Genomic DNA, 27,720 nt, shown 5'->3' with positions numbered 1-27,720 from the left:
CGGACCAATCAGGCTTTATGCTGCATCGGGCAACGAGGCATAATATCCGACGGTTGCATAATGCGATAGCAGAAGCCCATAAGCTAGGCTGCCCGGTCGCGGTACTGCTGGCCGATATAGACAAGGCGTTCGACTCCCTTAGTTGGGAATACCTTTTCCGCCTCCTCGAGGCAGTAAACTTTGGTCCCCGATTCCGGACGTATATCAAGCTCCTATACACGGGTTTCACGGCGTCGGTCCGGGTGGATGGTCATCGGTCGGCCTCGTTCCCGCTCCTTCGTGGCACCCGACAAGGATGCCCACTATCCCCACTGTTATTCGCGCTTGCTATAGAGCCACTAGCCGAATGGGTGAGGAGGGACGCAGTGATGCGTGGGTTGTCATGGACCCCGGACTACACAGACAAAATAGCCCTGTACGCAGATGACGTACTATTTTACATGGCTGACCCACGGGTCTCGGGGCCTAGGGTCCTTCAGATCCTCCGCATCTTCGGTGAGACGTCTGGTCTGTGCGCTAATCCTTCTAAATCTATTTTATTCCCGGTGTGCGGGGACCTAGGACACATGGCTTGGGCAAACCAGGTGACTGTAGCTACCGACGGGTTTAAATACCTCGGGGTCTACGTGACCCGAGATCAAGATGCGGCATGGGCTCGGAATATAGCCCCTCTTCTCCCGGCGGTGCGGGACGACACAACGATATGGTCGCAACTACCCCTCTCCCTCTATGGCCGATCGGCGATCTTTAAGATGATTTCACTGCCCCGCATGCTTTATCGCCTCCAGAATTACCCATACCCGATCCCGCAGACGTGGTTCACGCAAGTAAACGCCCTGCTGAACAGGTTCCTCTGGCAAGGGGGCGCCGTGCGGGTGGCCCTGGCGACCTGTGTACAATCTACATACTGCGGGGGAATAGAAGCGGCGGATATGCGCGCCTATTACTGGGCTTCCCAGCTGCTAGTGGTCAACGACTGGTGGTATGGGTCGCTCCAAGATCCGGCGTATGCGGTGGAGCGTTTAACTCTCCCTCACACGCGGCTGCTACACTTACTATATGACTCCTCTTCAGTAGCCGGTCATCCTCCGGCATGCGGTACGGTGATTCAGATCTGGCGGCGCGTGGTGCGTATGATGGGCTGGTGGGGGAAACTTACCGGGATGACACCCCTATGGCGCGGCGCCTTCATCCGGCCGGTGGCGGCCCTGGAGGGATTCCGGGAGTGGGATACAATAGGAATCTCCACGTTGGGGGATGTTATGCGAGGGCCCACGATTAAATCCTTCCAACAACTACAAACCGAATTTGACCTACATAAATCCCAGTTCTACCGATACTTACAGCTTCGACATGCGTTGATGCCGGCGGTGCGTTCACTGACGTCCCTACCAGAATATAACCCCCTAGAGAGTCGCCTTTTGACTGGAGACCTAGGCCCTCATAAGATCCGACAAATCTATCAAACCCTTACAACACGCGCGCAACACAATCTCCATAAGACACGTGAGCGATGGCAGGCCGATCTCCCTGACCTTACTGATGATGATTGGGCAGAGGCACTGGCGAGCCCCCGCTATACAGCAGTTTCCACTAGATATCGCCTGATCCAATATAAATACCTACACAGGGTCTACTACACTAGAACGCGATTGTGGAAAATGGGGATGATTCAGTCCCCAATAGGTTTACGTTGTGGCGCGACCGAAGGCACGTTCTTACATACAGTATGGCTCTGCGTAGCGATACAACCCTATTGGCGCAAGGTCCTTGGGTGTTTGGGGAACGTTCTGGCCTGGGAGCTACCACTCGAGCCAAGACTCACACTACTACATAGCACCGAGGACATCGGGGGGAACAGATATAAACGACATTTACTGTTTCTGGGGCTCGTGTTGGCGAAGCGGGATATAGCGCAGAGCTGGAAGGGGACCTCCCCGCCCCGTCTAGGCAAGTGGAAGAAAGCCATGGACCAATGTATGATGGCGGAGATTGCGGTCTTTGTGGCACGTGGCTGCCCCCGGAAACATGGGAAGATATGGGGGAAATGGGCCATATACAGGGGTGTGGACCTGCCACAACTTACTCCAGACGATTCAGGGGATCCCATAGAACGCCTGTTGAGACAGGGGAGATAAATATAAGGTGTGGGGTGACTGTGTACAAACATATTAGGATAATAGTAATGATGTCATCCCGGAGCCGGATGGGACTACGTGTTGACACGGGGTGGGTGGGGTGGGTGTGGGAGTGGGAGTCTGATGTTTGCGGACTAGGGGTTGGGGGCGGGAAATCAGCACAATGTGTACCCTGGGGGATGTACTTGCACCATAATCTCTGGATAACTCTGCTGGTTGTTCGTTTAATAAAATCAATAAAATATGTTGTTAAAAAAAAAAAAAGCAGAACTACTACCTGGTTCACTGACCAACTAAAAATCACTAAAAGGATGTCTAGAACCGCCAAAAAACTGTGGCGGAAAACAAAATATTCTGCGGACCGCGAAAATTATAAAAAGCGGCACCATGGCTACATGAACGAAATAAAACTAGCCAAAAAATCCTATTTAATTAATCGGATAAAAAAGGCAAAACATTCCTCCAGGGAACTACATCATATCCTCAAAGAATTCACCATTCCTACAAATCAATCCACTGTGACTGTCTCTCAAGATTGGACGGACTCCCTATCTGAATTCTTTGAGGAAAAAATTATGAACATTCATTGGACCTTCCCTTCTACTCCCGACCGTACCTGCATTGAAGCACTCTCTTGCCCCTTACCTGACCCTCCCGGTTTTTTAAATGAATTTAAGGAATGTGATTATAAGTCTGTCACTGAGGCCATGACAAAAATAAAATCTGGCTCTCCTGCAGATTCTTTCCCTTCAAAATAAAATTCCATTATGGCACCTACAGTCTTAGATGGACTGATCGACCTATTTAACAAGTCCTTTGCAGAATCTGACTTTCCCTCATGTTGGAAGGCAGCTAGAATCAGGCCAATTTTAAAGAAGCCATCGGCCGACCCTAAGATACTTCTAAATTACCGACCCATCTCTTACTGCCCTATTTTGGGAAAATGCTGGAGTCTCTCGTGAATAAACAACTGGTGAACCATCTTGAAAGCCATGGACTTTTAGATTCTTCTCAATCCGGCTTCAGAGCAGCGCACAGCATGGAAACTGCACTGATCGAGGTTACTGACAATATCAGATTAGCTTTAGATAGACACCAGTCAGTTATCCTCATTTTGCTCGATCTGTCGGCTGCCTTTGACACCATCTCCCATCAGATTCTTGAACAACGACTCTGGGAGGTTGGTGTCAGGGGGAAGGCTCTGATATGGTTCAGTAGCTACCTGGCAGAGCGCAGAACAACTGTCCAGATGGGAAATATCACCTCTTGTGAGCGACCAGTAGAGATGGGTGTCCATCAGGGCTCTATCTTGAGCCCCACCCTTTTTAAACTTTACATGACCCCTTTAGCTGCAGTGATCAGACTATATGGCTTCGATGTCATATCCAATGCAGGCGATACGCAGATTCTGGTCACTTTAGGTCCTGACCCTAGCGAGACTAAGCAACGTCTTAAAGACTGCTTGATCCATGTTGATAAATGGATGACATCTAACCATCTCCAGCTAAACGGGGGCAAGTCTGAGATTATGCTCTTCGGCAAAGCCATTGACCATTGGACGCAGGACTGGTGGCCGTCCAGGCTCGGCTCGTGTCCTCCCCATAAGAACATGGTCCGAAATCTAGGATTTTACATGGACAACTGTCTATCCATGAGGGGGCATGTTAACCATGTTATTGGTACCTGTTTTGGTGTTATGCGGAGCCTCCGTAAGGTTTTTAAATGGCTTCCCTTAGAGGCACTTAGACCCCCTAATACAAGGACTAATCATTAACAGAATGGATTATGGCAATGCCTTACTGCTGTCAATAAATGTAGACCTCATAAACAAACTTCAGACTCTTTAGAACACGGCCGCTAGATTAGTCCTGGACCCCCCATACAGATTCCCGTCGGCAATATGTTTAAACACTCTTCACTGGCTTCCGGTGAAAAAACAAACCCTCTTTAAAACTCTATGTTTAACTCAAACATATGTACGGAATTGGCCCAAAATATTGGCAGTCAAAATTACGATGGTATCAACCACCCAGGACGCTGCGCTCTAGTGATTCGGCTCTACTTACCCCCCCTTAGAATTCATACTGCAAGACAAGGGGGCTGTGCGTTTTCCTCCTTGGCCCCTACATCTTGGAACAAAATGCCTTACTATCTTCGCAGTATGTCAGACCACAGCAGTTTCCGCAAAAAGCTGAAGACCTGGCTTTTCGGAAATTAAGTTTCAAGTCCGTTTCCTTTCAGAGCTGTCTGCAAGCGCCATGAGACTTGTAAGAGTGATTTGTGCACGATACAAATGCCCCTGACTTGACTTGACTCTTTCAAAAATATTTACCTAGTTCCAGTTCAACTTTCCAACACGCTCCCTGGTGCTTTATGACTAGTAGAAAAAAGCTACTCCTATTCGCATAGTTTTGATTGAGGTGCATTACCATCAAAATGTATTATCGAATATTCAAAGCCATTGAGTTAGGTTGATCTCTCAAGCTGATTAACAAGTTGGAAAAAACGAATGTGATGGTGAGCATTGCAGATGTTGATGGATTACGGACAGAAAAGGAGGGGCGGGTGTTCAGAAGTGTTAGAAAGATGCACAGATGCACAGAATAAGGGTAGACAGTGTGGTGAAGGGGTAGGAAGGTCAAGGGGGACAGACAGGGTTTTGGTTGGTGTAGGTAAGAGTAAGAGAGAGGAAATGGGTTTGGGAGGCTGTTGCTGCAAAGGTACCCAGCGGTGGTTTTGATGATATAGTGGATGGGATGGGATGGAAGTGGACTCAGAAAGTTTGGAGGACCACTTGTTCCCTTTAAGGGCGATGAGATTTGACACTTCTGTATGGCACAATCAACTTTATCCTAGATAAACTGATGCAGAAAGAGTGTGATCAGTGGCAGTAATAAAGATGACAGTCAGATACAGTAATAAGGAGACATGGCAAATAAATATGCTGTGACCTCAAATCAATACTTCTCCTCTGAAGAACATGAAAACAGGGCAGCTGAAGCCCACTCAAATGCTAAAATGAAACCAGGCTTACTTTGTATTTCTTGTTCCTACCTTGGGAAGGAGCAACTGCTACTACGTAACTGGTTAGCCTCACGTTACACGATGTACCGCATTCAAGCGGAATGGCGTGCTGATGAAAGTGGTGGATCATGTCCTCAATGGATTGGAACCAGAGATGTTGAACTCGGCAGAAACCACACTCAGTCAGAGAGAGTCGCAGATGCTGCAAGGATCGAACATGCAGGCGGTTAGCTTAGCATAAGACTCACAAGGCCCAGGCCTGCCAATTTGCATACAGTAGAAATTGATGCTATTATGATGGTCAAACTTGAAAAAAGAACAATGCTTTATTTTATTTAGATCAATTCACTCTGTGCAGCATTTAATTTACATTTGTATTTTGCCATTAAAATTCTCATGCAACTTTAAGTGAAATTAGGTTTTCATACTTGGTTATATTAAAAAGACCATCCAGTGAATCTGTCACAATAGTTCTCAAACCCTAGCTTACATAATCAGCAAAGCACCATTCTAGAATGCCTATTAGAGATACAGGCCTGGGTAAAGAGCTTTTGTATTTTTTTTATTTTACGCAAGAAGGTCCCCTTAAGTGTTGCATATGTCGTTTTCTTATTATGGCTTTGCTTAATATTACATCATAAAGGTCTCAAAACAATAAATGGGAGAAAACGTTAACACACGGGCCAGCACAGATTCTCAGTTCTACTGCTCGTCTCAACTTCCACATACTTTTTTTCAAGTACATCCGTCATGTTACCAGCAGTACCTGTATTTGTTCATTTTGTTTGATGCATTTTTAGGTCAACCCTACTAGACAGGCATGCTGGCTGATTGCAAAAGACGTTCTGAGCTTAAAAGAACAAAGAGGGTTTTGGAGCCTGCCCATTGTTATCAATGGTTGCCTTTACTGACACTCATTTGCCTCCTTTTTATTCGTGTCCCAGCTTGTCAATCTTGCGTTTGTTCCTTGCATAAAGTATAGCCTCTTTGCCATGTCGTTTGTTTGATAGGTTCGCTTCTATGCTTCCACTGCTTGCTTTTCAAGTACTATTTTTTCTTTTTGGTTAAGCACTCCAGCAGAGTGCCTGTGTTTTACAGCTGTCTCCCTCATATGCCTCCTATCTTCAAGCACTTTGCGATGCTCCATTCCCTGTGTGCTTCTCCCTACTCCCCCATGTTGCGCTTGTTCTCGCGTCCTAACCCTGTTGCTTTCTCGCCCTGCGCGCTTCACACTGCTCTTGACCCTAGCTTTTCCCTACTTTCGACCTCTGTGTTATTTCAGCCCCCGCCCTCTATGTTGCTTGCCCCAATCAGCATTCTTCTCTTTCATTTATTGCTTCTCCTTCCCACCCCTGCCCTTAATGTGGCTTTCACCTTGCACCCTCCCGCTGTCCCCCGCTGCTGTTCTTCCCCAACCTCACCCTCAGTGGTGCTCCAACCCTACCTGTCATTATTATAGAAGAAGATCTTGCTATTTTTTATTTGTCGACCCAGCTTGGCTCAACAAATAACAGAAAGAAAAAAAGATGTCTGTATCATTTTGTATGCGCGGGCGTGCGTGCACCTAAATCATAGGCTCTCCCCCCTCCCCCCCCCCCCCTTATTTATCCATACTGCACAGCACTGGGGATGCTGTACAGCATGGCTAAAAATCAATTGACAAAGCCAATAGGTATCTAAGGCGAGACCTATTCATTTTTTGCCAATGCTTGTTTTTCTCTTGTGAGAGCAGTGTTCCAAGAGAGGATTGGAAGCTCAATTGCACTTGTGGGAGAGATCAATGCAAGGACATGTTTAATGCAGAAAGACAATATGTCCTCGCTGTTCTACAGGCTTCTTCTGCCACTCTTCAGGGCACGGTGGGTCCAGGTGCTTCCAGTGCCATCCTCGCAAACAATATGGCTCTGGCACTTGATTTCTTCGTGATGATCCTATACATTATCAGAATATCAGTTGTACTTAATCTGCCTAGTATTTGTATGACTCCATGTGCTACTCTGCAGAGATGTTTGAGAACCAGGAGGTAGAGGAGCTGTTAGTCACACTCCCATTATTTCAGATGTCTTTTGTTTCCTGAATTGTACGAACGAGTATGCCAGAAATCCATTAGCCTAATGAAAAGAAAACTATGAAAAAAATAATATAGCCTAGCTAAGTAATTCAGGTAAGGTATTCATACTTAGCTCAGTAATTAAAACATCAAACGTAATGAAAGTTTATGTATTGTTTAAAACCAAATCTAATCAATAGTCTTCATCATCATCTTTTTCTTTTCTCTAATTAGAGTTGTTCACAAATATACAATTTGCTCCAGCGTGACTGCTTCTTTCTAGATACAAATCGTTGATTCACCAGAAACATACAAAATGTTATACAAGATAATAATTTTTCTATGCCGTACTAGAAGGAACACAACCTGTAACTGTTGACCTCATTTGTTATGTTTTTGCAGCCTAAGCAACACTTCTTCAGGATATATCATGGAAAAACATCTTTATCTACCTAACTTGTGGCCATTCCTCACCATCTCCTTCTTCAAAATCTTGTGCTTGGTAACACTGTCACATTCCAGCACCTTGAGACCCTTACGAGTGAGTAGTAATATAATAATAATCTAGTAATTGAAACCCACTATTTATACTAACTTATGTCATGCGAATATTTATGAGTCGCAACTATCACGAGTAAACACTTGGCGCTTACAATAAACAGAGTCCAATTATGACAAATGCTAGTTACTCAAGTTCAGTAATACCAGGCGGGGAACAAAGCATTAAGCGCTTTCTGAAGGTAATGTTTTTTTCAATTATCCTGATTTGTTCCTAACTTGAAAATCAATCCCTTCCCAAACCAGCCATTGCTCAAGATATTTAAAAACATGGAATGGACAGTCTAAGAGTAGACGGCTCGCAAGCACCTTGTTAGTTGATACAGTTTAAAATGTCTTCCTAGAAAACTATGATCCCTTAGCTTGTTTGTTGTGCAAGCCTGTATTTTTTTTAAGCAAAAAAAAAAAAAATCAATTACATAAACACACCTAGCACAGCAGATTTAAAAAAAAAAAACACAATCATGCCACAAACTTAGCCAAGTGTGTGTACCTTTGCTCTTGATTGGAAATTGAACGTGAGGACATACTCCCCTCGCCGCGTTTCACTCTGTCGCACCAGAAACACACCATGGCCTTCAAATCCTTGGGACTGAACCAGCTGAGCAGCTCGAAATCGGGAAATAGGGCCATGAAACCAGGGTGATGTAGCGAGGAACTGGTCGGTTCTCTGGCAAGACTGTTCTAAGGATGCACGCTGAGCAGAATCTGGAGAAACACATTGGCATTGAGAAGATATGGTCAAAGGGCATCAAGTTGTATGCTCAAAGAAGCACAACCACACCCAATCGAATGGAAGAGCTGCTGACAAGGTTGTGCATGTGTTATTAGTGTTATGGATAGTAGTTCTCACTCTCTGATGCCAGTCATGGTATTGTTGTTTTAATATTAATATAACAATACAACAATCAATACCAGACCAGTTACGGTGATAATGTACTACTAATACCACCACTGGAATTAAGGATTAAGAGATTAGGAACTACCATAAAATAGGTACAATTATTATGGTCAGTAACAGTAGTAGTACTACAACTAACGCTACTTGTACTGCAAGTGGTCTGGTAGAGCTGGTTTTAATATTATATTAATATGACACACAAATATTGCTACCACCACTTACATCAGCGATTAAGAACTACTACCCATAATACTAATAATACAGGTACAACTATCACTGTGAGTAGCAGCAATAATACTGCAGCTAATGCTACGTCCGCCAGTGGTGTGAGCGTCAGTAATACCAGTATCATTCGCAGTACTAAGAACATCTGTAGTGTTGTTAGTACAGGACATGCATTAATTGAATAGAATTAGTGCCAACAACAGATGTAACACTAGTAGAGGAACTTAGAGGCAGTGGCGCAAGCATCAGCAGTACTGCCAATACAAGTGCAATACTAGTATACGTAGCAGCACTGGTATCAGTAGGAGTGGTACAAGCAGTAGTAGCAGTATAATGGCATTTAGTTGGCAGAGTATGCAGATATTTAGGTCTGGAGGGCGAGAACAGGATCTAAAGATGTGTAGGTCAACATAGGTAATGAGGTGGACAAGTTAAGGAGGAGTCTGTGAAAAGTAGAGAGAAGATGATCAAACATGTACATTTATAAAGTAAAAGAAAAGGCAAGCTTTTACTTTCTTATATTGTTTCTGAAATTGCTTTGCAGACTGCACTGTCAGAGTGAAGATTAACCAAAACAAGAAAACATTTATATATATATTTTTTTTTTTTTTTTTTTCAACATAGGGATACCCCATTCAGAAAGTAACCATCCAGCCCTCCAAAAGGTACTGGCCACTCGGTCTTTTTTTAATTTTTTAATTTTTTACTGGCCACTCGGTAATTTATTTTTATGACATTTCAACATCAACGCGTTTCAGCAGTCTCACGCTGCCTTGTTCACGATGCCCGAGCGCCATGTCTTTCATTAAAATACTCAATAAGACAGTAGACATTGACGAGGGACAACAAACACAGTGATCTACAAGCAGTCCTATTTCTTATATAAAACAGCTGCCATCTTTGAACATGTTTTGTTAAGCCTATAGTTGTTTATTCAAACAGTTCAATTTAGCATTTGACCTTCCCAACTTTGCTTTACACAAAACGGATATTTAAATACCATTATAATTACTATTCCTGCAACATTAATGGTTCAAACAGTCAACTAATCTGGATTAATATAGTTCGCAGAAACATTCATTCCTTGCGTTTGAAGTCCAGTTTTTCTGTTGATCAGTTTATAATTACATCAATATTCATGAGTTTAATTTTCCTATCTGTTTCATTTATCAGTCATGCAATTAGTTTCTAGGTCAAAGCACAAGTGCAGAACTCATTCAACTCTTGTTAATGAGAATATTTCAAGGTGCCAGTGCATTTACAGTACAATTCTTGATCAAAAAGTGCTAGTGCTTACGTGCAAGTCAATCAGTTTGCCTAACTGAAATACACATATTTTTCGACAATACTTATTCAAAGTGCAAGTGCCTGTAAATATATTATAACCTTTTAAGGAAATAAAAACCTCATATATTTAAAAGAATTCTTTTGCATAAAGGAGGAGATTGCTTGTGAATATAAACCATATTTCCTGCTAAAATCTTCTCTATATAAAGTGCAAGTGCTTCAAGTATACAAGAAATGGTTCCTTTCATCACCAATCATGAATACTTAAGTACAGAACATAACTATGTAAAGTGCAAGTGCTTCAATGTCCTAGAATACTTCGGTTTAACAAGTCTCACATTCCTTTTCCTATAAGCAAACTTAAGCACTCTTAATACTCAAGAATTATATTTAAAAATTATCCCATCGAAATCTGTTTAACCATGTCCCTCGCTTTAAGTTCCACCAACAAATAATACAATCTAAAAAAAAGAACAAGTGGTTTGGCTGTGTGCAGACTTGTACTCATTCTCTTACTCCCATCTTCATTTTAATATAGGCAAGTATACAGATCCTCGTCTACATTTAGACCATGAGGCTCCTGCTATTGAAAACCAGTATAAAGTATGTTTCAAATTTTCTGAGTTCTTTTTCCCTATCCCCACCCCTTCTCTTCCTGGGGATTTCTGCCATACAGCTATACTGCAAGCTAGAGGGATTGCTTTGGTGATGGGTTTTGAAGTGCCTTGCAATCGGATATGTTCTATCCAGATTTACAATTGCTCTCCGATGTTGCAGATTTCTCTTGTATACAGGTAAGGTTGTACTACCTATATAACTCTTTAAGCATGGCCACTGAAATAAGTAAACAACAAAACTGGATCTGCAGGTTAAGAAGCTCTTGATAGTAATGGTTTTATTAACAAATGTCCTAAAATCCGTGCGGTTCATGCCATGTTGGCATGCCTTGCACTTAAAACATTTTTTAAAACCCGGTTTCTGTTGGAGCCACGTAGGGGCTCCCGCTTTCCTTTCCGGATATTCACTTTTAACAATCAAGTCTTTTAGGGATTTCGATCTTCTACAGGTGATATCTGGGTGGTTCTTCACTTAAGACCCCAGTAGTGGATCACCCCTTATCAGATGCCAATGTCCATTAAGAATGGATCTGATTTCTTTGTGTTTGATGTTAAAGGTTGTTATAAATCTAAGATTCACCAGATTACTTCGCTGTTCCATATTATTTTTCCTCTTTAATGTTCTAGAAGGTTTGAATAGCACTTTTTGTCTCTCTAGATTCCTGGCTTTCGTGGCTGCCCCTTTTATAGCCTCAGATGAGTACCCTCTCTGGATAAATCTATCCATCATTCCTGTTCTATTCTATCGTACTCTTCCTGGCTACTACATGGCCTCCTTGCTCTATAGAATTCCCCAAAGGGGATACTCCTGATCAGCGGAGCCGGATGGGCACTATCCACATGAAGGATAGTATTGCCTGCTGTAGCCTTCCTAAAAACAGTGGTCTCTAGTTTCTCTCCTACAAGTTTTATCCGGATGTCTAAAATGTTGATGGTGGTTTTACTATACTGCCCCACAAACTTTAGATTAAGGGCATTCTGGTTCAGGTCCTTGATGAATGATTCCATATCCGTTTCGGTGCCCTGCCACAGTACGAAAACGTCAATGAACCTTACTCACAGAAGGATATTTTCTGACCTCTGTTCCAGGGGTGGCCCCCTGAGCGCCTGCTCCTCCCATCAGCCAAGATGTAAATTAGCATAACTGGGGGCGAAGCAGGTGCCCATGGCCGTGCCCTGTTCCTGTTGGAAATGTTCCTCTCCAAATAAAAATATGTTCTTTGTCAGGCACCACTCCATTGGTTCTAGAATCATTCGATTCTGCTTCAGCAATCTTATCGGTCTCCTACTGAAAAAATGTTCAGTTGCTTTTAAAACATCAAAGTGCCTTATGCTGCTTTACAAGGTGGAGATATCAAGGGTTAACAGTACCATGGTGGTTTCATTCCAACGTACATCATATATACATTTAAGAAAATCCGTAGAGTCCTTAATAAATGAAGTCAAAGTTCTAACTATTGGATTTAAAAAATAGTCAATGTATCTCGACGCATTTTCAAACAAACTACCACATGAAGAAATTATCGGCCTCCCAGGCGGTGTTGTGGTGCTTTTATGCACCTTTGGGAGCATGTAGAAAACCAGTATTGTTGGCTATATATGTATATTTCATTTCTGTAAAATCTTTGCCCCCCTTAATTTCCGAAAAAGTACGAACAACCTCAGAATCTGAAATTGGAAGTCATACATTTTAAAACCTTTGGGTTGCAGCAGGTTTACATATTACTTTCGGTGGTGAAATTCTATTTTACTGAATTGGTCCCTTCTCCCTTGACAAACAGGTTCCATTAATTGGCCATAATTGCAGTATAATATTTATAATATTTACTCAGTTTGTATACAAAATCATCAGTATTCATGAAGAATGACATTTTAGCAATAATAGCGGAAGAAGAAATGGGAAGCAATTTGGATAAAACAATGAAAGCTAGTTTTAGTAATTTATTTAGACCTTTGCGAATTTTCGATGAAGCACAGAAGGACCGTTACAACTATGTGAAATCACTTGGGATCAGACTGGATCTTACCCTCACCTGCAGAACAGCTAAATAGTGCTCTTCAGACCCTAGTGGTCAACACTGGACTTTGGCAAAGTCACTGGCATTTCACAATCTGCCATCACACCACTGAAATCCAGTAGTACCATTCAGCGGCCAGATTCGTAAGTACCTGACGTTTGATTACATCACTCTGGCAAAATCTCCATTGGCTCCCTATTATGGAGAGTATTCAATTCAAGCTCTACTGCCTAGAACACACACTGCCATGCATCAAAACAACCTCTAGTACTTGAGGTTCCCAATTTCTGAAGAAACTCTGCCCTAAAATTGGGCTTCTCTTGAACCGCTACCACTACGTGGAACTCCCTAACCTCTGATGTAAAGAAACCCTCTCTTCTCACTTTCAGAAAGCACTGCAGACGTTACCTCTGGTGAATACTCTAACCACATATACTTCACCCTTTGAATCCTTGCAGTCACCAGATTGGATTCAGAACATTTTCCAGCAATAATTCTCGGACAGCAGCAAATGGTGCAATCGGACTCCATGGTAGCTCCATCCTACTCGAAGAGATGACAGAGGCACATACACCCACACCACCTGTGAGTGCTGATCTCAGTTTATTAACCTATTACCTCCGTGCCTTTCGACACAAAGCAACTAACAAACTGGGATATCAACAGTGTGTAATCTGAGGCTTAGAACCTTCTATCCTACCGGAAGTCCATTCCAGAGAACGGGCAGGCAGACTGGCCAGTGAGGAATCTACAAGTAGATTACCCACTAGAAATAGCAGTACCAAAGGTAAATAACTTGTTCAACTGATGGATACTTTTAAGTGCAGATTCCTTTTCTATGGGATCTGTACAAAAGCAGTACCCTTCCAAACGTAACCCTCACTGTGGACCTGGGTGTCAATACAGTAGTGCCTGATGAACCTATGGACAGCCACCCATATAGCAGCTTCGAAGATGTCCAGCATCAAAATGCCTTTAGCCAGAGCCATAGTTCAGCTTCCGCCTTGTTGGAATCGGGATGAATGTCCACTAAAAGATTTTTTTTTTGTTTTGGTCATGGCACTGCTTAATACACATGATTATCCACCTTGATGTTCCCTAATCTTGTTTATGTAGAAACCAAGGCTCCCATCTGAGATCCAACAGGTGTAGCCTCACCTCCTCCTTAGAAGGAAGTGGCAAAAATAGAAAGCAGTGTATGATGGTCTTGGCGAAGAGAAGAAAGCAGGAAGGATGCTAGAGTGCTCTACAAGAAAAGGTTACACAAGCTTTGGCAGAAATGTCGCTCAAGTCCATCGCGCCAACTTGTTAGGGGAAAAAGGTGGTATATGGCAGCTGAACAGACAAAGCATGCAATCACTGATGTGGCAAGTAGCAGTGATGGTAGTGGGAAAATCTATCTTGAAGGTCAAAATTCTCAAAGTGCAAATCAGCGCAGGCTCAAACGGTGTATACAGGTCAAAGAATTAAGGACCACATTCTGGTTCCACTACACTGTGGGATAAAAACAGAGCAGGGGTAAAAATGTATAAAACCCCTTTTGGGAAACACATCACAAAGTATGATGTGAACATAAATGGCTGATCCTGCAAATGGGAAGATAAATATGCCTGAACTGTGCCCACTGCAGAGCCTTACCAGGCCACAACCAAAACAAACAAAAGAACATCAGATAGTTTGGCTTGAAGAGGACCAATCTGTCTGATCATTCATCAAATGACAAATTTAGGCCAGCAGCCAATGTAGATGGACTTTGCAGGATGAGGTGATGAGCTGCCAACATCCCATCCACTACCTCTCGTTTCACATGGAGTTGCAGCTTTTGACGGTTCATGTGCTGTTGGGACAGGTAATCTTTCACTTTTGCTGCCTCATTGGAACTGCAGATGCTCAGATCCAGCACGTTGGACCATCAGAGGTATCCCATGTCAGCCCAGCCACCACTGCAGATTTGAATTCTCTAGACAGAGCATGCAGGACCACACCCCGCTTTTTGCAGTACCACATGGTGGTTATGTTGTTCATCATAACTTGGACTGTCCTTCCCATTGATGGAAAGCAGAAATGCCTTGAGGTCAAGCATATGGCAGAGTAGTGACACTGCTTACTGGCGACCAGCGGCCTTTGACCTCCAAATCGTTCACAGCTCACTACCATAAGCTCAGGATGCGGCAGGCAAAACGCTCTGCGGCATTTCATGTTGGCATCCTTCATTCACCACGGATATGCTGATGTTGCCTAAAAGGCATCTCCGATGCTGGCCCCATTGAAGCACACGGTTCCACTGTAAAGCCTACATGTGCCAATCAGCATGAGACACAAGCAGTATTCACAAGGCCAGGAGATCAAGAAGCCTCAGAACCACCGAAATGGAACCATGACAAGCCTGCAACAACGATCACAGTCTGAATGTCCTGGACTTGTTGTGGTGGCAGAAAAGCCTTTATAGTGTCCATCCAATCCTAACAATGTTGGCTTTAAAGGAAATTCTCTGCACCCACTGAAAATGGAATTTCAGCTCATTGATTGAGAACCACATTGTGGACAGCAATACACTGTTTTCTAGTCGTATGAGATCGAATGAGGCGAGCCCGCCATTAGCAGCTAGTTAGCAAGGTATGGGAATACATCAATTCTCAACTTGTGAAGATGAGCTGCGACCACTGACATCACATTCTGGACTCCTTGACGGGGCCACGGTAAGGCCAAAGAGCAGGTCGATGAACTGGAAGTAGTCTGACCCTATGACAAACCAGAGGAAACACCTTTGTAACTGCAGGGTTGTTACATGAATTTATGTATCCTACACGTCCAAAGACACCATCCAGTCTCAGCATTGACCCAGGTCCTGGCGGCCATGGATTGCAAACATTTTGAGTTTAAGTTTCCTGAGGAAAAGCGGGAGATCGAATATTGCCTCAAACGACAGTCCTTCTTGCAGACCCAAAAATACCCCGAGTAGCAAACTGTTCCCCTGTCCATCTCGGGCATCAATTCGATAGGAAACTTGGCAAGCAGCATCTAAACTTATCTGGCTAGGATGGGGCAATGCTCTGCCTATGTCTTACAATAAATTAATGAAATATGGTGGAAGACTGGGTGAAAAGAGAAGGGTGTAAGGAAATTCAACAATTGTAAGTACCCATGGATCCGAAGTAATTGTACAAGACCTGGGCAAGCAGAATTGGATTCTATCCACTACTGGTGCAATATAACTCTTGGAGGGGGGGGGACTAAAGTGACTTGGACGCAGCCGCCCCTGTTGCGGAAGAGGGCGACGACTATTGCATCTGCTGGTTGCCCCCTACCAACTCTCTGGAGCCATGAATAGGCTTGACAACCTGTGAGTGCTGTATCTGTTGGTAGACAAGGCTCTTCACCTCTAGAATTTCCAGTTCTGCTGGTTGAATAATGATCTGGAGAGAATTATCCCAGTGAGTGAATGGTAGCCCTGCTAGCTTTAAAGAGCTTTTACTACGAAGAGCCTGGCTCAATCAAAAGGCATAACCATCAATGACACCTCGATGTCTCCAGAGAACCTGGTAGCATGCATCCAAGTATGTTGTCTAACAACAAAGCTAGTGCCTATGGCATATTTTGACTGACCCTGAGTGTATTTGGCCATAACCAGGGTGTTATGTACAGTTTGAGCAAATGTGGCTTGAAAGTCTTCAGGAACAGCGGGCAATATCTTGTTCCCCAAGCGCATGTGTATAATGTCTCAAAAGGCAAACTGCATTCACTGAACGTAAGACCAGACTGGCAGGTGAAAAGGCTATTTTGCCAAGAGTGTCAGTTTTCTAAGATTCTCTATCAGAAGGAGAAGAAGAGACAACATTAGGGTTTGCCTTGGTCGCTGAAGCCTTCATGACTAAGCTCTCCTGAGTCAGATGTTACATCAGGGAGAGTGGGTCCCCATAAGCAGGCCTATGGAATTGCGCTAATGAGTGGTCACAGGAGGTGCTGAACATGGTTTGGAACAGGAAGCCATCAGAGTCTCAGTCAGGGCCTCGTTCAATGGTAATAAGTGCTTAGTAGTTGATGGTCCAGGTTGCCAAATATTAGTGAGTAGGTTTACCCTGGTTTCCACTACGGCCACTACAAAGGGCACACTTTCCTCGTTGGAGGTAAGAGAGGTGGGGGAGAGGAAGTAGGGAAATCAATTGTAAACCCAAATTGATTTTAGGCGAATTGTTAAACCACTAGCATTCTAAAGATTGAGCTACATGCCAGAATTTGTAAAATGGCAGGGTAGTAAACTGTCCACCTCCTCATAGTCATCTTTGTTGTGGAGTACCTGTTCAAGGCATGAACTACATCGGAGTCAAAACAAAAGAACGGCATCCAGCGTCTAACAGGACTGGGGTTGAGGCAAGGGAGCAGTAGGGGGATCTTCAAAAGTTGTGCTTTAGTAATTTCTTAGCAAGACATAAGGTTGAAGTTGGTTCCAGATCAGACATCAGAATAAGGGTGGAGGCAAGAGCCGGCAGTAAAATGGGTACTATCTGCAGCGTCTACAGCAGAAGTGTTGAGAGAGGGCCTGGCAGTGCCTGAGGACCTGTCCGAGGCAGAATAGGCTAAATTGGTTGTAGGGAATATCACACTGGCAGATATCCTACTGGAGGGCTCGATGGGCCCATGTGACTCAAAGGAAAGCAAGATGAGCTCAGACCATTCAGAATACCTGCAGCATTGCCTTCCTATACATCTTAATTATCTTAGGCTTCGATGATGGCAGAAAATTCAGAGTATTTCAGCTCCAATCTCTAAATCTACGCAAAAGTCATGGCATTTGAGTGTCTTCTGCACAACTTCTCTCTAGAATTAGACTATCGAATTTTGCTTGGCTTTGACTGTATACCGAAGGACAGTCATTGTAGCTACAGTGTAGCCTCGATGGCTACACTGTGGTCCCCTCTTGATCAACAAGGTTTGACTCTTTTTTGCCATTGTATTGGACGATTCCTAAAAGACATCATCAACAGAAACAGAGCATTCATTCTTTACATCCATAGTAATTTGTGCAAGACATGATTCATATTACATAAGTGTCTGGAGACAAGTCACTCTGATGCGCTGTGCTGAACAAGTTTCTCATTCACCTATATATTCACCATACAGCATACATTTGGTACCAACCTTGATTAATGGAATCAAATACTCCGTCTTCGGGGTTAGAAGATGCTCTGTCAGCATGTGGGGCTGGAAGCAACTCAACATCAGAGTCATCAGAACTGGCAAGACAAAAACAAAGATAAGATGCAGATTTACCTTTATAAAGATCAGAAAAGTGCTGCTAAATTGTCTGCCTACAATATTTTCTGCTCTATGAAGTACATAGTCACACGATTCGTGGTTGTATGATGCAGGAGCGACTAAGTGGATGGTTAGGTGGTGGGAAAGAAATAGTTACCTACCTAGTACTGCAGCTCTGCTCATGAGATGAACCCTCTATGGATCCACACCAGAACACAATGCCTCCTAGTTGGACTTGGCCCTTTTCCCCTGAATTTTTTCGTTTTTTAATACAGATAATCAGTGTTAAGGTGCAGGTGCTCCCTTCTCCCAAGATGGCTGCCACAGACCCCTGCTACTGCAGAGTGGTCTTTATTAGTAGCACCCTAGCTGCCAGGAGCTGGCTGGAACCCCACAACAATGTTGCAACACCAGCCCGCCTTTTTTGTCCCATAGGTAGTATGGGGAAGCTCCTGGAATGTGCTGGAACCTTCTAGAAGGGAGGTGTGGTTTTACTTTTGCCGCCTTGGCTAGAGGTCACCTGACCTGGGGATACATAAGTGAGAGGGGGAACTTTTTCTAGTCAGTTGGCCAGTGGGGTAAAGCAGAGCTGGAGAATCCATGCAGGAGTGTAGGCGGTAGGGCCTAGCCAGGGACTTATGCCTCTGAGAGTGACAGGATTTAGGTGCTGCCTCTTAAGTGAGTGAGGGATCCTGTGAAACCCACTGATCTTGCCCAGCAGTAGGAGGACCCAGGGAACCTCTACCCAGCCTGACTAGGAAGGACCTAGTCGCCAACTCACTCCCTACCCCCCTGTAACAGAACCCCTTAAGGGCGCCAGATACATCTGCGCCATCAAGACTTTCAAGAGCAACTGATTGCCGGAACTGAATGCTGAGACTGCGTGTCCAGACTGAACCTTGAAACTACCTATCTAACCGATTGTGGTATCGCTGAGGATCAACCAGGTCTTAGCGCTGTGACCCCTGCGCTCCCTGACCTGACCTGGGATCCCCGGCAGCGTGCTCTGTTAAGCGCGGAGCCCCCCAGCTTAATTTGAGCCCCCCCCCTGTGGTGAGGAGGCTTGGGACTGACCCCAGTGCGCCCCCTACAGGCTGGGAGCCACACCGCACCCTGAGCCCATGTTCCCTCTCCGTGGGAGTCCCCTGGTCACCACGACAGAGAGACCCCTCCGAGGGATTCGCCCCTTGTTCCCCACTGACTATTCCGGAACTTTGTGTCTCCCGAACTGCACCGGAGTACGAGAGGCTCGCTTCACGCGACTCGTGGTGCTCCGTGAACTGCTCCGTTCTGAAGTACTCCTTGCTACTGATTACGAGTAGCGCGCTGTTCTAAATGCTCTGTTCTGAAGTATACATTGCTATTGATCACGAGTAGCGCTATGTTCTAAATGCTCCGTTCTGACGTATACATTGCTATTGATCACGAGCAGCGCTATGTTCTAAATGCTCCGTTCTGAAGTATACATTGCTATTGATCACGAGTAGCGCTATGTTCTAAATGCTCCGTTCTGAAGTATACATTGCTATTGGTTACGAGAAGCGTTCTGTTCGAATGCTCAGTGCTGGCGTATTCACTGCTTACTGATTACGAGTAGCGTTATGTTCCAATGCTTAGTGCTGACGTATTCACTGCTCACTGATTACGAGTAGCGTTATGTTCCAATGCTTAGTGCTGACGTATTCACTGCTTACTGATTACGAGTAGCGTTATGTGCCAATGCTTAGTGCTGACGTATTCACTGCTTACTGATTACGAGTAGCGTTAGGTTCTAATGCTCAGGGCTGAAGTATTCGCCGCTTCCTGGTTACGAGTGGCGCTATGTTCTAGTGCTCTGCTCTGAAGTATGCACTGCGTGCTGGTTACGAGTGGCGCTATGTTCTAATGCTCTGCTCTGAAGGTGTTCGTCAGATTTGTCCCAAAGTAACGGTAGGCCCGCGAGGTCTGCCCTGGGTCCCTGCCCGCCCCCAGGAGTAGCGCTACAATCCCCAAACCCTACCACGGGGAGTAAAATATACAAGGTACTGGTGAATATCATACTGGTGAATATCATACTGGTGAATATGGTGCTGGCGGATCAAACTCTGACATAAGTGAATTGCCATTGTCATCTCCTTAACTGAATTTATATCTCAGGAAGTGCATATATATGTTATGAACTGCATTTATCTCGAACTGCTTGGATAAAACTTGAGTTATTTGCATAAATCTCTACAGTGTGGCGTCCCTTATTGTGTGCGTTCCTTGCTTCAGTGGATGTGCGTGTTGGGTGCCCAGCCGCTCGTGTCACGTTACCCCCTTAGGGCCTGGAGACCCCAGGTCTTACACTCCTCTAAAGCAGAAACCCCAAATCTCTTGAAAAACGATTTAAATAAATACAGTAAGGCAGTTCTGTCTTCCACATGAACTCCTAACTCCTGTGGCAAGATAAAGTTACACCTCAACTACAGAAGAAATGGTGCATCAAGCATAAGCTCCAATACAACCACTCATGCTCAGAGCTGCTAGTGTATATAAAACGTATAACTATATCTTCTCTACCATCAGATATTCTTCATGTATCTGTCCAATCTCTTGAATGGAATTTCAAGCAGACCTCAGCCCAGGGAGGAGCTTGTATAGACTGACCTGACCCGACCGACACACCCACCCTTAATGGAGGCCCTGATAGACAGATATGTAAAAGGGGCATGGTCTACTTTAACTAGGTGTGCTGGGCACAAATTGGGACATTACACCCTATCACACAATGCGCTGCCTACAGGGCAGAAACAAACTTAGGCCTGTCTTGGGGCACCTCATTAGTGAAAGGCAGAGTAGCTTTTTGAAGAAGCTGCTATTCCTTTCATACTTCAGGCAGCATGCAGTCTGCTTAGATCCCCTTAGGTGGATGCAGTGAACTGCTGAACCCAACTTCAGGGGGCGATTTGTCTGGGGGGCTCCAGGGGACCCACTTTTCCCTCTTTCAGAAGGAGCAGTTGAGGGGCACACTGGGTGTGCGCCACCACTTTGTGGTGCCATCTGACAACCTCTTTGCCTCTGCACCTGTGTACAAAATATAGCATAGGAGCAAAGCCAAATTATTCGCATGGGGCCACGTCCCCTTGTAAATGAGAGCATGCCCCCTAGGATTGTTCTGGCCCTGTATGCGCAGCTGCACAATCTGGGTTATAGCAGCAGGGGCTGCACAATCGTCTGCAGACCCTTCTATAACACCAAAGAGCACCGAAAGTAGGTGCACACACCAGTTGCGCCCCAGCGTAAATGTGTTTTACAGCGCCCCTGAAATTAAAGGGACTTATTGGTGACATTTCTTTCTTCAAGAAAGTTCAAATAGCTTTCTCAATGAAGCACCAGAAAAAAATGTTCATCAAATACTCCTGCAATAAGAAATCTCTAGGGGCTCATTTTAAAATTCATCATAATTTTACAGGCATTACACGTTCCACAAGACATCAAATATTAGCCAGATCTTATATGCACAATAATGGACAATCGCTCTATGACCCCCATGTTCACTGTAAAAATAATAGTGACTAAAAGCGTGTATATATAAAAGGCAAACTAACATGAACGAAGTGGCTAAACTGGGTGTCAAAATAAATCAATTCCACCAGCATTTTTTCCATTCATTGTAAAGAGACTCAGGGCCTCATTACGATGCCGGTTGGACGAGCAACAAGGAGTAGGTGGTCCTGCTTCGATTATTTGGATGCGACCGCCTTCACAGCGGTCGGAAAGTGTATTTTTCCTATTGCGCTGGTGCTGCAGGCCGCAGCACAAGCCGCAATCGGAAAAATACACTTTTGAAACATCCATGCACCGTGTGGCAGGCACCATGCCGTTCCTGCCACACGGTGCATGGATGGTAAGGGAGGCACCACAGGTGTACCCCAGGGCCCATAGCGGTGAGCCATGTGGGTGCAGGGGCCCTTCATGGGGCCCCAAAAAACCCTTTCCGTCAGCCTTTTCATGGCTGAAGAAGCAACAGGAAAAAGCTGTGGGAAAGGTGCATCGTAATCCCCACAGCGGTGCCTGGGCAGGCACCGCCTCCATTTTGGGGATTACAATCTGCCCTCCGGGCTCCTTGAGCCTGTCGGAGGCGGAGCGGATTGCCCCTGCAGGCATCAGTCGGACCGCCTGTATCCTAATTCGGGGTTCAGACAGATACCTCAGATGTCAGGCGGACCGCCACTGACGAGCTGACGGATGGCCTTCCACCGGACATCGTAATGAGGCCCTCAGTCTGTTGTCTGACTGTGAAGACATTTCAACCTTGTCTACAATTTTAAGGTCATCAGGACTGTCAGAAATAGGGGGCATGTGGCAAGGAATGGTCCCTCAAATTGTAAGCACCGCAACAAAGAAAAAAAAAGTGAGATATAGTCAGCCTAAGTTGCAAAGATGAGAAACATTCAAGGTTTTAAAGGAATGACCTAAAAATGCTGCCTACTGTTAGGAGCCTTCAGCACAATCATCACTGTCAGGTGGAAAGATCTTTTGTCCATTGCCTAACCACGCTCCCAAGCACGTATATTTTTACATTATATTAGTCATAATTTATAACTAATGTTGGCCTTCTTGTGCAATGTGTGATGCCTCGAAATGTCCAACTAGTCGACTACTGTTTTTAATAATTGTATATATTCAAATTCCTAATGGGCATGTTAAATTACTCTTGTACAACCGGCAAAAGAATCTCTGAAAGTACGTTGCATGGCACTTCATGTTCCTTCACCAGGACACAGAACTAAGGACAGAAAAGTAGGGATTATTGAGTTACAAGATGTGAGCATAGACTGAGCTCTTGAATTTGTCTCTTGGGTAAAGCGAAAATCTGAACTACAGCCCCATTGCCCACTTTGGACCAAAAATCACTTTTAGGGGCTCAAAATAATTCACACTGTATGGAAAGCTAAGTGCGGCACAGTTAGACAGGTGGGGGCACAAACATAGTCCTGTTTATTTGCTAGGGTGCAGGAGTCACAACCACAGTGCCAAAACATTGAGCTTGACTGCTTTTCCCTTCAGTTGTGCATGGTTGTGATATCTCCAACATGAAGTACCTGTGATAGATGTGGATGCACAAAGTACCTCCTGAGAAGTTATATAATTGGAGATGGAGGAAAGGCAGACGTCATCCTCTGCTTCCAACTTAAGCCCCTAATAAAAAGCTAATGATAAGAAAGAAGGCTGACAGCCTACCACACACTACCTTGCTTTAAAAAAGAAAAATATTTTAGTATCTTGCTAAGCCCGCCATTCATGGACTTAAGTGTAACATCATATGAATGGATGCCAAATTGTGAACATTCTGAAAAAAATCGAGCTTTAGACACTTAAAAGGATTAAAGCACCTTCAGTATAGGACCAAAAGCTAGACTGAGGCATAAGAAGGCAGGAGACTAAAATGTGCACCACTTCTACTTCACAGAGAATATGCTCCTTAGTTCTCAGAGCGAGCACTGGTTCCACCTAAAAGAGTATTGCTCTCTCACCTAATGTGTTTTGCCACCTGGTGAATCATTCTACCTCTTATAGAGTACTTGGCCCACAAAAGGGTCTATTTTACCTCACACAAGTTTACTAACTCATCACCCATTAAATGGTTTGTCACAAACGCATTTTTGTACTGCAGATGCCTTGTTAGTGTCTTAATCAGGGTTTGCATTTTACCTGCTAGGGGTGCTCCATATGCCTGATGAGCGTTTGACTTCATGCCAACACAGACCAAATGAATGCTGCTTGCATACATTATGCATATTAAAGCGAAGCCTACTAAAGACTTTCAGTGCTCATTTCAAAATCTGATTATGGGAAGAACCTTAAACCAAACACCCCAGCAGAGGATCAAATATTTCTTGCTATGCTTACTTTCTTTAATATATGCTGATTTTACCTATTTTTTATTCACTAGTTTTAGTTTCTTCCTCTGCATATAACATAAGCATGCAAACTCAGAGGAATAATAACAAGCATTGGCTAAGCTAATAGGTTTCACATATGCAAGATCTATTGCTTTTACCAATGCTTTTTGGATATGTTACACAGCAGTATGGGCTACTGAGCAGCGTGGCTCAGAGTAAAGAAAATAATAGCACTATGAGGTGACCTGTGCTGGCCACATCGTAGAGCTTTTCTCTACTTTAAGCTGTATTGCACAGCAGTCTGTGCTGCTGTGCAACATGTCTAAAAAACATTGACAAACTCAATAGATCTTGGATAGGTGAAAACTGATGTATTTGCGAATGCTGGTTATAAAATAACACTTTAATATACTGTTAGAGTGGGTGTGCTTTCTAGTAAAGCACACTGTTAGAACTAGGATTCCTGGTTGACTGAGGTATGTACCCAAGCCGGGCAGGAACCACCACTCTAGTCAAGGTAAGACAAGTACACACTAAAAGATAGCCTGTGATCATTCTCTGATAGCTTGGTACAGAGCAGTCAGGCTTATTTAAAGAGGCAATGTGTAAAGTATTTGTGCAACACACACAGCAACACAATGAATATATCACAAAAAAATTTAGATTTAGGAAAATAGGTTATATTATGAATACAAGTCCAAAATGACAAAAATCCAAAGCCTAGAAGTTGAAATATTGAATTTCAAGAGCAAGCAAAAAGAACATAGCACTTAAAAGCAAATAGCACTTTAGGGTTACTTGAGGTCATGCTGGGCTAGGGCAAAGTTTGGGCCAAAAGTGATGGAGCGAGGGCCGTCTACAGGACCCACGCAGGCTGCAGTTAACAACGTACCTTTCCTGGTTGCAACAGCGAGATGCGTCGTGAGATGCATCGATGCTGTTCCTGCACTTCGAGGATGTGGCCATTTTGTCCACGTCCAGGTCTAACAAATGTCCCCCCAGCTGAAAGTGGGGAGATCTACCCAGTCTCTAGGGAGTACTCTTTACTGAGACAGAAAAACCTGGACTGACCATCAGTATTGGAGTGGTCTACCCCCAGTCTGTGTTCCACACTAAAGTCCATACCCTGCTCTGACCTCAGTCTGGGTTTGAGGGAGGAGGAGTTGGGGGAGGGGGGCGGGGGGGGGGGGGGGGTCAGGCCATGATTGTTTCTATCTTGGCTTGAAGGGGTTGGACCTTCCCCCTGCCCACCAGATGTCCCAAGTACACCACAGCCCAATGCCCTATCTGGCACTTACTTGCCTTGATAGTCAGGCCTGTCTGTTGCAGAGCCTAAAGCACTTCTTGGTGGTGAAAAAGGTGGACCTTCTAGCTGTTACTGAAGACCGCTATGTCATCCAGATAGGAAGCAGAGAAGGCTTCCATATTAGCAAGGACCTGGTTCACCAACCTCTGGACGGTGGCAAGGACATTCTTTAATCCAAAGGGCATCACCTTCAACTGACTGTGGCACTCTGGAGTGGAGAAGGCTGACCTTCCCTTTGCTTCCTCTGTTAGGGCGGTCTGCCAGTACCCAGACGTAACACCAAAGGTACTCAGATACTGGGGCGCCAGTAACCGGTCAATCAGATCTGCAGTACTGGGAATGGGATGAGGATCTGCTTTTGTTACTGCGTCTAGCCCTCTATAATCCACACAGAACTTCAATTCAAGTGTGATGCCTGTTGGAGCAGCTTTTGGTACCAGAACCATAGGACTGGACCAGGGGCTACTGGAGGGTTTTATCACCTCAAACTCCAGCATTTTGGACACTTCATCCTTAATGCTGGACATCACTTCTCTGACAACCTGTAAGATGTGGACACAGCAAACAACCTCCCTGTTAAGAATACATCAGGGGTACACAGGTGGGTAGTCCCAGGGATAAGAAGGAAAAGAGAGGAGTACTATCCCAAAACTTGTTGGCAGTCTCTGTTGTTCAGGACTTAAGAGTGGGGGAAAGGATTACTTTCTCCACAGATCCACCTTTCTCCTTGGAGACTTAGAGGTTAGGGAGAGGTTCACTCTCCTTTTCCTCCTCGCCATCAAGTCACCAACAGCATGATGACCTCAGACCTCTCAAAGTGGGTATTGAGGCAGTTGACATGCAGCACCCGGTGGGGTTGTCTAGGAGTCTTGAGATCCACAAGGTAGGTGGTCTCACCCTTTTTCTAAATCACATCAAAGGGCTCAGTCCAGCGGTCCTGAGTTCCACAGGCTCCATCACCCACACTTTCTGACCAGGCTGCACAGCTACAGTGGTAGAATTTGTTCCATACCAGTCTTTCGTGACAGCGTGGCTGGCTTCTAAGTTACTGGAAGCTTGCTTCCATAACTTAGCCACCGTTTGGCTCCTGAAGGCCAGCATGTAGCTAACTTCATCCTGGGGAGTTTTCCTGGGAGCTTGCTCCCATCCTTCCTTGACCAAACTCAGAGGTCCCCTAACAGGGTGCCCAAACAGAAGCTCAAGGGGGGGAAGCCCACTTCCTTCTGTGGCACCTCCCTGTAGGCATACAACAGGCATGGTAAGAGGAAGTCCCACTCATTCTTCAAAGCCCTAGGTAGGCCTCTAATCATGCCTTTCAGGGTCTTGCTGAATCTCTCAAAAAGCCCATTGGTTTGCGTGTTGTACAGAGGTAGAGAACTTGTAAGCTATCCCACACTCTTTCTACAATTGCTGCTGTGCCCCTGTCACACGCAATTTACTTGGGGAAACCCACTCGGGTAAAAATCCTCATTAGGGCCTTTGCCACTGCAGGTGCAGTCATGGTTCTCAGAAGGATTGCCTTTGTATACCTAGCGGCATAACCCACCAGAACCCTGATGAACATGTTAACTGAATCAGTCTGGGGATCCATAGGCCCTACAATGTTGATACCCACCCTCTCAAGGGGTTTGCCAATGACAAGCAGTGGGATAAGGGGGGCTTTAAGCCTCTGCCAGGTCTTCCCACTAGCCTGGCAAGTAACACAAGTCCAACAGAACATATTAAAGAACGTCTTGAGCCTGAGCCAATAAAAGTGTGGGACAAGCCTTAAAAAGGTATTTTCACGTCTCAGGCATCATGCCAGGGGAATTTCGTGAGCCAGCTCTAGTAGGAAGGCCCTTGTTCCACGCACAGGAACCTTAGGCCCACTGTAAAGGAGGCTGTCCTCCTAGTAAAGGAGGTGACTACCAGAGGCATCACCTGCTACTTGGGCTTCAGCCTGTTGCCTCATGCACTCAAGGGTTGGACACTCTTTGTGCCCTAGAGATCTCCTTCTTGGTGGGTCCTCCCTCTACTGCAATCCAGCAATTACTGGCAAGTTACCAAGAGAAGCAATGTAATCCTCAGTGGGTTTTGGGGCAGCCACCACAGCTGTCCCATTCACCTCACTGGGAGTACATTCAGGGACTGGGTTCCCACATCCCTGCCTTTCCCCTTCTTAGCAGCTGGCTGGGCCATTATTCCAGGCTGCCGCCCTTTTTGCCTGCCATCCAGAGCAGCCATGGACCTTGTTGTAGGACAGATCCAACTGAGTAACACCTCCACATGAGCCTTGAGGTCCACTTCCTTCCAAGTAGTGCACTCAAGGTCATTACACAAATAATTGCCCACAGGCATTTCAGGGCTCACTATAACTTTAAGAAGACCTGAAATGCCCCCTATCATATGGAACAAGGGCCACTGCATAGTGTCCCTCTCGGCCAGCCACCACAATCTGGTGGAATGCATTGGGACTTACCTGCTCTGGGGAAAC

At 44.9% G+C, this 27,720-nt stretch overlaps 1 protein-coding gene across 1 annotated transcript in view; it reads right to left on the bottom strand.

The window, feature by feature from the left end:
* Positions 1-27,720, bottom strand: part of SH2B3 (SH2B adaptor protein 3) — a 503,879-nt gene that overhangs the window by 18,685 nt on the left and 457,474 nt on the right. Inside the window, exons 6-8 of the mRNA XM_085636309.1 lie at positions 17,958-18,052; positions 8,264-8,478; positions 5,193-5,364 (exon numbers count right to left, since the gene is read on the bottom strand). Of these exons, the coding sequence (XP_085492435.1) occupies positions 5,193-5,364; positions 8,264-8,478; positions 17,958-18,052 (482 nt within the window). The remainder of the gene's footprint in view (positions 1-5,192; positions 5,365-8,263; positions 8,479-17,957; positions 18,053-27,720) is intronic.

The sequence above is a fragment of the Triturus cristatus genome, chromosome 11, assembly GCF_964204655.1.
Source record: "Triturus cristatus chromosome 11, aTriCri1.1, whole genome shotgun sequence".
In the NCBI taxonomy this organism is placed as follows: domain Eukaryota; kingdom Metazoa; phylum Chordata; class Amphibia; order Caudata; family Salamandridae; genus Triturus; species Triturus cristatus.
The sequence above is the reverse complement of the archived record's forward strand: the minus strand, read 5'-3'. Positions and strand labels throughout refer to the sequence as shown.